General features: G+C 52.0%; 1 protein-coding gene across 1 annotated transcript in view; it reads left to right on the top strand.

Moving 5' to 3' along the window:
* LOC116955653 (la-related protein 1B-like) overlaps positions 1-13,513 on the top strand; it is a 72,984-nt gene that overhangs the window by 29,329 nt on the left and 30,142 nt on the right. Inside the window, exons 5-9 of the mRNA XM_076053538.1 lie at positions 1,989-2,117; positions 7,935-8,072; positions 8,708-8,906; positions 9,861-10,005; positions 11,847-12,012. Of these exons, the coding sequence (XP_075909653.1) occupies positions 1,989-2,117; positions 7,935-8,072; positions 8,708-8,906; positions 9,861-10,005; positions 11,847-12,012 (777 nt within the window). The remainder of the gene's footprint in view (positions 1-1,988; positions 2,118-7,934; positions 8,073-8,707; positions 8,907-9,860; positions 10,006-11,846; positions 12,013-13,513) is intronic.

The raw sequence follows: 13,513 nt of genomic DNA, 5'->3' as shown, positions 1-13,513 counted from the left end.
GTATGTAGTGTGTAGTGTATAGTAGCGTAGTGTCTCGTAGCGTAGTGTATAGTAGCGTAGTGTATAGCAGCGTGGTGTATAACAGCGTTGTGTATAGTAGCGTAGTGTAGTGTATACTAGTGTATAGTGTAGTGTATAGTAGTGTAGTGTGTAGTAGTGTAGTGTATAGTAGTGTAATGTATAGTAGTGTAGTGTATAGTAGTGTAATGTATAGTAATATAGTGTATAGTAGTGTAGTGTATAGTATAGCAGCGTGGTGTATAGTGTAGTGTATAGCGTAGTGTATAGTAGCGCAGCGTGGTGTATAGCGTAGTGTATAGTAGCGTAGTGTATAGTAGCGTAGTGTATAGCGGAGTGTATAGTAGCATAGTGTATAGTAGCGTAGTGTATAGTATAGTGTATAGTAGTGTATAGTGTAGCGTAGTGTATAGTATAGTGTAGTGTATAGTGTAGTGTATAGTGTAGTGTATAGTAGTGTAGTGTATAGTGTAGTGTATAGTGTAGTGTATAGTAGTGTAGTGTATAGTGTAGTGTATAGTAGTGTAGTGTACAGTAGTGTAGTGTATAGTAGTGTATGGTAGTGTATAGTGTAGTGTATAGTAGTGTAGTGTATAGTAGTGTAGTGTATAGTAGTGTAGTGTATAGTGTATAGTAGTGTATAGTGTAGTGCCTCCATAGAACCAAATGTGTTCGCTTACCGACCATTCCCTTGTTAGCGACTGGCTGTTTTCGGCACAGTAAATATTAATTAATGCATTTATTAGCCATCTTTATTTTACTAGTATGTGTTTGTAATGTTGTTAGTATCTTTATGTATTCATGTCCATTGTATAAATGTTAGAAAGTCAATTTTTCGGGTGGAAATTGGGGTAATTTTAGATGCTATCGGAACGAATTAAGCCTTTAAAGTGCATTTCCTTGCCTTGCTTAACAACTAAAAACGAACGGTTTCGTGGAACCAATCACCGTCGTTCAGAGGGGCGGGGGTTCTGCTGTTCTGAGCAGGTTGTAGAACGTCCAAACAACCCCCGTGAGTGACACAAGCTGTTGGGAGGTCCTCATCTAGCAGTGGATTGTCAAGCGGGCTGCCCCGTGTATACCCTGAGCAGGGGGGAGGAGAGTCCAGAGCGGTGTGAAGTCTAAACTGCTCGTACAGAAAACTCTCCCCTTTGACGTTCATGAGATGTCAGCTCCCTCGCCGGGTACGCAGGAGGGTCGTGGGTTCGATTCCTGACCCTTGACGCCTGCTGTATATTTGGAGTTTGCATTTTAACACGTAGGCTTTCGCGACCAATGTTATCCACGTTTATATTTACGCGTTCTAACACACGGCAAAAAAAACCTGTCATGGAGTTTGCACGTCTCTCCCCGTGGTGACGTGGACTTTTCTCCAGGTCCTCTGGTTTTTCGCTCCACATTTACATACCGTGTCAACCCATACTGTCTACCCGTATTCTTGTACAGGGAAATGAAGTTTTCAGGTTCATACGGCGTACAGTCGTTTCAATACGAGCAAAAAAAAAAATGTCTATTTGTGTTTCGCCCTTGTGATGAGACTTTGTAGGATGAACGTTGAGATTTATAAGGGCACGGGGTGACCAATGAGGTCTGAATTGGTCTGTGATAAGGTAGGCACTGATAAGGGGTTGACAGGTATGCATTTAGAATCGACGTGTGTTCACATTATTTGGCTGCTATAAATGTCCACGTGATAAGCCACTTCCGTTGAGCTGCCATTTATGGCCGGGTCGGCTTTTAAAACAGAGCTATATAGCTCGGTGGAGGCTTCACCTGGTAACAAAAATTTAATAATTGTAACCGTTGAATGATGGTTTTGAACGGCAAAATGGAACCTGAAAACCAACGTCTTGTTTTCGGGTCTCGCAGCGCTCGCTCGCTCGCGAGCCGTGGCCACTCGCATGCCTCGGCTGGGCGATTGATGGTCGCCCCCCGCCCCGCTCAATCCCCTCGCCGTTTGTCCCCCGCAGGAGGGAAGCAGAAGTGGATTCCGCTGAGCCTGGACGGGCCATTGCGGTCGCAGAGCGGAGGTCAGCGCGGTGGCACCGGACGATCGGCCTCCGACTCGGCCGCCCCTCGCAGACCGGACGACTCCAAGAGTACGACGCGGGGGGAGGGGGGGGGGGGCCGGGGATGGGGGGGGGGGCGATGTTCTCAAGGAGCGGCACGGTTACGCTCACGTTCGCAGCGTGGCCGCTCGGCGGATCGATTCATTGTAGCCAGTAGGCCGCAAGACGACGTTTTTTTATTTACAGTGAAACGCCTGCAAGCCGGACTAATTGCTGTGGAGGGGGGGGCGGGGGGTTGGAGAGATAATCGGAATCTTTATTTAGACTGCAGGAAGAATCCGATGAGCCGTGAAGCTCTTTGTTTTGATGTCCAGCAGGGGGGCGGCGGGTGTCTTAAAGTCACAAACAACAAAACAGCACCAGAAATAAATAGCATAGGAGTGCAAAGTGTAGGAAAGGTATGCAAGTTGGTAAACATAAATAAACTATATAAGCACAAAGTGCAAACGTTTATCAAGGGGAGTGGGGCGAGGGGGGGGGAGCGCATTACGGTTCTGGGGGATGTCCGGAGAGAGAGAGAGAGACGGTGACTGCAGCAGTAGCGGTGAAAGAGTGGCAAGGGCTCGACCCGGCTACGTGTGTAAATATACAACATATATAGTGTGTGTATGTATACCATATACAGTAAAACCTTGGATTGCGAGCAGGGGCGGTGCCACAGGGGGGGGGGCTGAGCCCCCCCTGAAATTTTGGGAAAGTCGGTAATCGGTATAACCGGATATCCGGCTGCTACAAAATGCTGCAGGCTGTCACCTTGTGTGCTGCCCTGCAGGCTGCCACCTTGTGTGCTGCCCTGCAGGCTGCCACCTCGTGCTGCCCTGCAGGCTGCCACGTCGTGCTGCCCTGCAGGCTGCCCCCTTGTGCTGCCCTGCAGGCTGCCACCTTGTGCTGCCCTGCAGGCTGCCACCTTGTGTGCTGCCCTGCAGGCTGCCACCTTGTGTGCTGCCCTGCAGGCTGCCACGTCGTGCTGCCCTGCAGGCTGCCCCCTCGTGCTGCCCTGCAGGCTGCCACCTCGTGCTGCCCTGCAGGCTGCCACCTTGTGTGCTGCCCTGCAGGCTGCCACCTTGTGCTGTCACCTTGTGCTGCCCTGCAGGCTGCCACCTTGTGCTGCCCTGCAGGCTGCCACCTTGTGCTGTCACCTTGTGCTGCCCTGCAGGCTGCCACCTTGTGTTGCCCTGCAGGCTGCTTGAGCGACAGCCTTTCGAACTTATCGAACTTATTGGCCGCATTAGCGGCTCCGACCTATTAATAAACTCCGCGTTCAAATCCAATAAAATTTGTTTTATACATTTGTGGCGCCCATTGGAAAACATTACACACTGGATATCTCAGAATACTGAAGTCAGCCCCCCCCCCACCCCTCCTAAGTCAAAATCCTGGCTCCACCCCTGATTGCGAGTAACTTGGTCTGCGAGTGGTTTGCAAGACGAGCAAACATTTTAAATAAATATTAATTTGTTAAACGAGTGAGGTCTTGTAATACAAGTAGTACGTATAGATGCTTTGCTGAGCGTCACGTGATCACAACTGATATACGAGTGCTTTGATATACGAGTTGCTTTGGATTACAAACACGTTTCCGGAACGAATTATGCTCGCAATCCAAGGTTTTACTGTACAGTGTGTGTATATGCACACACACAGAGTGTATGTGTGTGTGTGTATATGCACATACATAGAGTGTATATATATGTGTGTGTGTATATGCAGACACATAGAGTGTATATATGTGTGTATACGCACACACATAGAGTGTATATGAGGGTCGCGGGTTGCTGAGGAGATGGAGTCTGCCTCAGTGGCCCACGATCACAAATCTCTATTTAACCCCATCAAAAAAGTAACCTGCAGCGCCACACCTATTACCATCATTAGGGGAAAAAACGGTGATCCAATCTCCGACCCCCAGGAACAGGTTTGCAGATTTGCTGAGCATTTCTGTGAGGTCCTGGGGGAGGGGAAATCCCTCAGCCAGGAAAACATCGTGGCACAAAGTGAGGATGACCCTGTTGAGGCTGCGGTGCCTCAAATATTGGAAGAAGTCACCCCCTGTGAGTGGCTGGCTGAAGTGCCATCTGTTGAGGAAGTACTGAAGGCGATCCGGAGTCTGAGACCAGGAAAGGCAGCGGGCAGAGATGATCTCCCAAGCGAAATGCTGCGGGAGGGTGGCGTTCGTGCACAGACTGCCCTATATGACATCATAACAACAGTATAGACCACTGGATGGGTTCCACAGGATTGGAAGGATGCCCTGGTGGTCCCCCTCTTTAAGAAGGAGGACTGCACAGACTGTAACAACTACAGGGGCATCTCACTCCTCAGTGTGCCGGGAAAGGTCCTGGCAAGGATTATTCAACAACGCCTTGCCAGGCACGCTGAGGAGAGGCTTGCGGATCCCCAATGCGGTTTCAGGAAAGGGCGGTCCTGCACAGATGCCATATTTTCTGTCCGTCTGCTACAGCAGAGGTGTAGGGAATTCCAGCAAGACCTACAGCTCTGCTTTATTGACCTGGTCAAGGCCTATGATACCATCAGTAGGCCTGGGCTCTGGGTTGTTCTTCGTGCTTTTGGAGTACCTGACCCTCTGCTCATGATCATTAAGGACCTTCATGATGGTGAGCGAGCCCGGGTAAAACTACGTGGCCGGGAGTCAGAGCCATTCCCTGTACACCTTGGGGTGCAACAGGGATGTCCTCTGGCTCCCACATTATTTAACATCTATTTTGACCACGTAGTTCGTGAAGCCTTCAATAGCTGTACCGGGGGTATCTCCATATGGTACAGATATAATGGGAGGCTGATCGATGCCTGGGTGCGGTCAAGGGATGGCTCCCTATTGCTCAACCATTTTATGTATACCGATGATTTGGTAATAGCTGCTCATTCAGAGGAGGAGTTGGAGACGCTGCTGCTGAGACTGGAGCGTGCCACTAAGAGATGGGGCCTTACCATCAGCCCCACCAAAACTAAGCACCTGCCTGGGTATTTTGTACCATCGGACACTCCACCCCCACAACTCCCAATCGGCGATGGGACAGTTGTGGAGAGAGTGGAGAGTTTCCCATACCTGGGCAGTGTGCTTATGACCGGCTCCAGTTTAACAGCAGAGGTTTCACTCCGAATCGGTCGAGCGGCAATATCTTTTCATCGGTTGCGTAACGCTGTGTGGAAGCTACCTGGTCTGTCGCTCCGCACTAAGCTTCAGGTCTTCTCGGCCACGGTCATTCCCTCCCTTCTCTACGCTTGCGAAACGTGGACCCCCCTAATGGAACATCTTCGCCGGTTAGAAACATTTAGGCTAGCCTGACTACGATTCATCCTGGGTTTAACCAGGCTGGATTGTGTGAGGAGCTCACAAATCCTTGAAAGATCTGGGCAAGGTGCCATCGGTGAGCTCCTCCGGCAGGCAAGGCTGCGAGGCTGGGTCATGTAGCCCGCATGCCCAGCCACCGCATGCCGAAACAGCTTTTGTTCGCCCGGAGTGAGGGGGCTAAACGGGCGCGGCACGGGCTAGACAAGAGATGGAGTGATGTGGTACAGGAGGACGTGGAGCTGAGTGGACTTGCCGATGACTGGTACCAGCGGTGTCAAGATCGGCTTCTGTGGAGGAGGCTCGTGAAGGACACTACTGGGCAGTTGGAGGTAGTCGCCCTCCAACAACAACGGAGGGCGGAGGAGCGACACTCACAACAACGAGCGGAGCGCCGGGTGGCTAAAGCACAGCAGGTTGGCACAGTAGGGGGCACAGGTGGTGCATCAGCCAGTCATCTCAGTCAGTCGACCCGTGGCACCTGCTGGGTCTGCCCCGTGACCTCCTGCCAGCGGGCGTTCGACACTTCACGTGGCCTCAGGGTGCACATAGCCTGGCACAAGCGTCGTGGTGACGTCACCGCCACTTAGTGGCGAATGGCGGTTGTTGTTATGTGCGTGTATATACACTATGTGCGTGTATATACACTGTGTGTGTATGTACACTGTCTGTATGTACACTGTGTGTATGTACACTGTGTGTATGTACACTGTGTGTATTTACACTGCGTGTGTATTACACTGTGTGTGTATTTACACTATGTGCGTGTATATACACTATGTGCGTATATACACTATGTGCGTATATACACTATGTGCGTGTATTTACACTATGTGCGTGTATTTGCACTGTGCGTGTATTTGCACTATGTGGGTGTATTTGCACTATGTGCGTGTATGTACACTATGTGCGTGTTTATGTACACTATGTGCGTGTATGTATACCATATATAGTGCGTGTATATACACACCATATATAGGTGTATACATAGCTTCAGCTATATGTAATCAACAACAAAGACAATTAACACTTGATATCAATGAGCTCAAAAAAATGCAATGCAAACGACAGTAATATTAACATCTAGATTGAAAACTCATTTGTTGAGAACTGCTTCTTGTTGTTGTTGTTGTTGTGTTTAGTTTGTTGTCCTTCCCCCGCACCTCCGATTCGTGCGGTTGGCTACGCACGGTGCGAACGAACTTCAACTCGCAGTCGATAATTATCCGTCGGCTTCGGGGGGGGGGGGGGGGGGGTAAGTGTGCGTCGGATATTCTTGTATGAAATGTTTTTAGGTGTGTTTACTCTATTAAATTGGCTTAAATAAAATACATACAGGCAAAAATAAATATCACTTAGGCTTTCGCGACCGATATCATCGATAACACAGTTTTTTCGAGTTAGATCACGTAAATATATTAATGTATCATTAAACCCGCCACCACCCGACACAGCCATGTGGTGGCCGGTATAACGGCAGATTTATATATTTACGCGATCTATCCCCTCCCCAAAAAAACCTGTGTTATGAAAAATAAATATCCTCTTGTGAAAAGTGACTGTATTTACTGTACCGTACCTACCACTCCGATCTCGAAGACTCTGCATCATGTGATGTACGTAGCGGCACTACGCTCTTGTTTCAACACAACCACTTGCGATTTAAAGCTTTCGTGACGGCAGTGATTCATTTTCTTGGTTCTTTCGGTAAAGTCACGTTGAAGGGAAACAATAAAATAATAAAATATATTGTTTTATATATTTTTTATTATTTATTGTTTCCCTTCAACGTGACTTTACCGAAAGAACCAAGAATATACAACCACTTGTGTTTGACGATCGCCGGTCTGATGCAGCCTTGAGAGCAGTGCTCCGGCGAACGCCAAATAACACGACGCACTTTTTTGCCGGATCGCACCGTCTGTATTGTTTTTATCACCGTAGTTATTAGTCATGAAAGATGTGTACACGTGCAGTATTGTCATTGTTTAAGTTGTTGTATGGAGTGTATCATGTACCGTACATAATATTTAAAACTGAAATCAAGCGTAGTTACTTTGTTTGCCACGCACACAGTGCCGATGGCCTTTGGAGCGGTTTTGGCCACGTTCTGTTTACGTGATGACCCTTACTAGTTGGCTGTGTCGGGTGGTGGCGGGTTTGGACGACACGTTTATATATTTACGTGATCTAACCCCAAAAACCTCTTATGGATACATATAGAAATGGATACATATAAAAATAAACATCCCACTGTTTAAAGTGACTTTACTGTAGCGTCCTTACCACTCCAGTCTCGAAGGCTCTGCATCACGGGGTGACGTGCGTAGTGCTACTACGCTCTTCTTTCGACACAACCATGTGTTTGACGATCCCTGGACTGGTTCAGCCCTTGGAACGGTTTTGTCGGTTTCGCCGGATTGGCCCGGGACCGCCGGATAATTTTGGAAGCTGCCGGACAATCGCGCGGTGCCAGATAATCGATGATTGGCTGTACATACATATACGTCTCTCTCACGCCCCCACCTCCGCCGCAGGCTGGCGCCGCAGCGAAGGGCTGGAGGATGCTGGCTCCGCGCGGGGAGGCGGTGGTGGCGGTGCCGGAGGGGCCTACCGCGGTCGGGGGAGGGGCAGCCGGGCCAGGGGGAGGGCCCGGGGCCGAGGGAACCCCCGCGGTAAACGCTCGGGAGTGGTGTCCGACGTTTCGCTCCGCGTGCCGGGAGCTCATGTCGTCCACTCATGATCTTCGCGAATTTGTTTTTGTTTGTGCGTTCCGTCGCGTTTTTTCTGTTTTTTTTGCCGTTTATCCAAAGCTCTTGACAATCTATAAACGGAGCCGCTCTCTCTCGCTCGCTCCCTCGCTCGCTCGCTCTCGCTTTCTGTCTCACTCTCGCTCGCTCTCTCTTGCTCTCTCTCGCTCTCTTTCTCGCTCTCTCTCTCGCTCGCTCACTCTCTCTCGCTCTCTCTCACTCTCGTGCTCTCTATCGCTCTCGCTCTCTCTCTCGCTCGCTCTCGCTCTCTCTCGCTCACGCTCTCTCTATCGCCCTCTCTCTCGCTCTCTCTCTCGCTCGCTCTCGCTCTCTCTCGCTCTCTCTCACTCTCGCTCTCTCTATCGCTCTCTCTCTCGCTCTCTCTCTCGCTCGCTCTCGCTCTCTCTCTCGCTCACGCTCTCTCTCGCTCTCTCTCTCGCTCTCTCTCTCGCTTTCTCTCTCGCTTTCTCTCGCTCGCTCTCGCTCTCTCTCGCTCTCTTTCTCTCTCGCTCTCTCTCTCTCGCTCTCTCTCGCTCACGCTCTCTCTCTCTCTCGCGCAGTCCACTACGACCACCGCTACGGGGGGGTCGTACCTTTCCTGGGCGGCGTGGGCGGCGGAAAGAACGGGCGCCCCGCCGTGGGCACGGAGCCTCTGTTCGTCGTGGGCGGCGCCACCGCCGGCGCCAACCCCCCACCGCACGGAGGAGCCCTCTACTCCGTGGACGAGACGCTGCTCAAGGAGTACATCAAGCGGCAGATGTGAGGCCGTGGCGCGCGGCCGGGAAGGGGGTTCACGGCACGGGGCGGGAGTTGAACGCCGAGGGTTTTACGCTCGTAAACTTAAACTATAAACTGTTGTATTTTTTTTTTATTTTTAAGCAGATAAGACCCGCCGAGCTGCGTAGCTCTTTTTCAGAAGCGACCTGGCTCTCGTAAATGATGGCTCAACGTTGTTGGTGGCGTATCATCATTGCCATCATCGCAGCATCCAAATGACTCTAACCGCGTGGTGGTGGTGTTGATTCTAAAAGATGAGGGGAAAAACCCGAGGACCCGGAGAAATATCCACAAGACCACGGGGCGAGGAAGACACGCAAACTCCAAATATACAGCAGGCATTGTCGGGGTCGGGATCGAACCCACGACCTCCTGTAGACCAGGCGAGGTAGTTAACATCTCCTAGCCACAGCGGGCGCCCCTTGTCAGGGAAACGGCAGTGGTGGATTGGTCGGCGTTGCTGCGCGATGAACCTTCCCGCCCGAGTTTTATTCCCAAGCACAGCCAACGCCACTGACTGAGTGCTATCTCCGTCGCTCCCGGGTCTGCCCGTTCACCAACCCGATCCGACCAATGTGGTTAATCGTGGACAAACAACACTGCCGTGATCAGCGCGGAACTTGGGGAGACCTTCATCCAGCAGTGGCTTGACAAAGGGGCCGTAAATTATTATCAATTGATGTGTTGTCTGCAAGGTGTCCGAATTAACCCGTAATGAATTGCAGGCCGCGATGTTTACCGTGCTGTTGAAATAGACGTCAAACACGCGAGAACTAGAATCAAATCGCGACGCTGTATCGCCAGAGTTGCCTGTGTGTACGTTGAACCTCTTTCGCACCATTGCGTAACCAACCGGTGCTTTGCTGGCGCTGCGCTGGCGCTGTCCTTGTGCTGTCCCGGTGCTGTACTGTACCGGTGCTGTGCCATGCGTGACAGAGAGTACTACTTCAGCCCGGAGAACCTGGAACGGGACTTCTTCCTGCGACGGAGGATGGACCCCCAGGGCTTCCTGCCGCTGTCGCTCGTCTCCAGCTTCTACCGCGTGCAGACGCTCACCACGGACGTGAAGCTCATCCTGGAGGTAGCGCCGCGCGACGGCGCCGGAGTGCCCGGAGCGGCCAGATGCGGCCGCGGAGGCGGCCGGCGCCGTCGGGTCGAATATTTTCGGAGCGGGATGCTCTCTCCTGTAACGCGGCGGCATGTAGCAGTTTGCGTTCCTGAGGAACGCCGCGTGATGGAACGGTCGCGTTATAAGAAATCATGGAGGAGATCATCGGTTATCCGGCGCCGTAGGAGGGGCAGGGGGTACCAGATTTTCAGCAACGCCGGATGATCGCCACTAGTCATCGTTATTTAAAGTAGCTTAGTTTTTGCACGTTCTTGCGCAGCATTGTGTTATTAGCTGTAGTGTGTGTATGTTTTAACGTTTTAAATTAGTTTACTATTTGAAATTGGCGGAAAGAAAGGTGCATACATATAGACAGTTTAACACGTAGGCTTTCGCGACCAATATCATCCATAATAGAGGTTTTTGGGTTAGATCGCGTAAATGTATAAATGTGTCGTTTAAACGCGCCACCACCCGACACAGCCAACTAGTAAGGGTTGTCACGTCAACAGAACGTGGCCAATTCGTCACTAGTACGGCACACCGGTGTGTTGGAGAGCCATATGTTTTGGCTTGGCTCTCCAACCAACTCAGCCTCAAATGAGTACCTGGTGTGATGTGTAAACATCGCCACTGGGGAGACAAAGGCGGCCGGGCGTGGTGCTGGCCACCCACCCCCTCGTGTGCCGTGCCGGCCTTCACAGGTGCTACTCGCTAACAGCACTTGCCCCCCAAAAGTCTGTTAAGGCTATACGGGAGATCTTTGTATTTATATCGAACTTCTTCCGAACCGTACGTAGGGAGGGATGCAGACGCTTGGTTGGATGCCAAGTCGCTCGCTCGCTCACTCGCTCGTTCTCTCTCGCTCGTTCTCTCTCGCTCACTCGCTCGTTCTCTCTCGCTCACTCGCTCGTTCTCTCTCGCTCACTCGCTCGTTCTCTCTCGCTCACTCGCTCGTTCTCTCTCGCTCACTCGCTCGTTCTCTCTCGCTCACTCGCTCACTCGCTCGTTCCCTCTCGCTCACTCGCTCGTTCCCTCTCGCTCACTCGCTCGTTCCCTCTCGCTCACTCGCTCGTTCTCTCTCGCTCACTCGCTCGTTCTCTCTCGCTCACTCGCTCGTTCTCTCTCGCTCACTCGCTCGTTCTCTCTCGCTCACTCGCTCGTTCTCTCTCGCTCACTCGCTCACTCGCTCGTTCTCACTCGCTCGTTCTCTCTCGCTCACTCGCTCGTTCTCTCTCGCTCACTCGCTCGTTCTCTCTCGCTCACTCGCTCGTTCTCTCTCGCTCACTCTCGCTCACTCGCTCGTTCTCTCTCGCTCACTCGCTCACTCGCTCGTTCTCTCTCGCTCACTCGCTCGTTCTCTCTCGCTCACTCGCTCGTTCTCTCTCGCTCACTCGCTCGTTCTCTCTCGCTCACTCGCTCACTCGCTCGTTCCCTCTCGCTCACTCGCTCGTTCTCTCTCGCTCACTCGCTCGTTCTCTCTCGCTCACTCGCTCGTTCTCTCTCGCTCACTCGCTCGTTCTCTCTCGCTCACTCGCTCACTCGCTCGTTCTCACTCGCTCACTCGCTCGTTCTCTCTCGCTCACTCGCTCGTTCTCTCTCGCTCACTCGCTCACTCGCTCGTTCTCTCTCGCTCACTCGCTCGTTCTCTCTCGCTCACTCGCTCACTCGCTCGTTCCCTCTCGCTCACTCGCTCGTTCTCTCTCGCTCACTCGCTCGTTCTCTCTCGCTCACTCGCTCGTTCCCTCTCGCTCACTCGCTCGTTCTCTCTCGCTCACTCGCTCGTTCTCTCTCTCTCTCTCTTTCGCTTGAAGGCGCTGGAGGACAGCGTGGAGGTGGAGATGCGGGACGGGCGCCTGCGGTGCCGCGTGGCCCCCGAGGTGTGGCCCCTACCCCCCAGCGAGGGCTGCCCCACCGACTTCACCCTCCTACTGCACTGCCCCGAGTTCGTGCCCAAGCAGGCGGCACGGGTCATCACAGGTGCGCGCGCACGCACGCTGGCACGCGCACGCTGGCACACATAGACACGCTGGCACGTACACGCTGGGATGTACACGCTGGCACGCACACACGCTGGCACACTCACACGCCGGCACACTCACACGCTGGCACGCTCACACGCTGGCGCGATGCATGCTCGGTCACGTGTGTAATCCGTTGCTCGCTCACTCGCGCTCACGCGCACCCCCTTACCGTGACACAAGCTCCGATCCACTTATTCACAAGCACACGGTGGTGAGATGTTAACTACCTTACCCGGTATACAGGAGGTCGTGGGTTCGAGCCCGACCCTGACACCTTTATATATGTGGAGTTTGCATGTTCTTCCCGTGGTCCTATTGATTTTTCTCCGGGTCCTCCGTTTTTTTTCCTCCGCGTTTAGAAACATGCATTTTGATGATTTGGCTGCTATACATCTCCACGCGATGACACGCCACTTTGCCGACCTATCATTTGTGGCAAGGTCGCTTCTGAAAACGAGTTCCATAGCTCAACGGGCCTTAATAGTTTAGTTAAACTTGCACGCTTGCCCGCTCACTCGCTCACCAGGTGGCGCGGTGGGTAACACGTCGGCACTGGGCAATACGATGTGTATTGCTCGCCACTCTACCACCCGGCTAATGGCACCCGCCCGCCACAACCTGTATAGGCCAGATGGGGCAGTAGTCCTCTGTTCCGATGTTTTACAACTGAAAGTTGAAGGCGTGAGCGCATTGGCACGGTGCAAAATATTCACGAAACTTTGGCGTAAAGTTACGCTTCTGTATGTATGTATGTGTGTTGAACTTCTGTCGCACTGTACGTAGCGAAGGTGCGGGGGAAGGACAACAAAACTAAACACAAAGAGCAGCTCTAAAGACGTGACTTCTCAATCGAGATTGAAATCAATCAAGATTGAAAAGTGCGCTCTATTGGGTACTCGCCTTGTAGCAATCCAGGCAAATTGGTCGAAGTGTTGTCCAAAATTTGGAGACCCCTGTGGAGAAAATATGACTTTATGGGAATATTCAAAAGCACGCGTGAAATATTTTAATAAGCTCTGTCCACGTGACATCGTAGGTCCATGAAGGAGGGCGCCAGCATTGAGGACAAATTTTGCTGCTGCTGATGCTGCTGCTGATGGGTATGATGGTGGTGGTGGTGGTGATGATGGTGGTGGTGAAATGGGGAGCGGTAGTGTAACGGTTAGCGTGCTGAGCTATGAACCCGGCAACCCGAGTTTGATTCCCACTCATGGCCAACACCGGTGACAATTTTCTGAATTGGTCCCAGGCTTCCCCTAGGCCGACTCAGCCTCAAATGAGTACCTGGTGTGATGTGTAAACATCGCCACTGGGGAGACAAAGGCGGCCGGGCGTGGTGCTGGCCACCCACCCCCTCGTGTACCGTGCCGGCCTTCATATGTGCTACTCGCTAACAGCACTTGCCCCAAAAGTCTGTTCAGGCTTTGAGGGGGAAGTTTGTCTTTGATGATGATGAT

Source organism: Petromyzon marinus, chromosome 61 (genome assembly GCF_048934315.1).
Source record: "Petromyzon marinus isolate PM22_M1 ecotype Great Lakes invasive population chromosome 61, UKy_Petmar_22M1.pri1.0, whole genome shotgun sequence".
Classification (NCBI taxonomy): Eukaryota; Metazoa; Chordata; class Hyperoartia; order Petromyzontiformes; family Petromyzontidae; genus Petromyzon; species Petromyzon marinus.
Note: the sequence above shows the minus strand (reverse complement) of the source record. Positions and strands in the feature narration are given on the sequence as shown.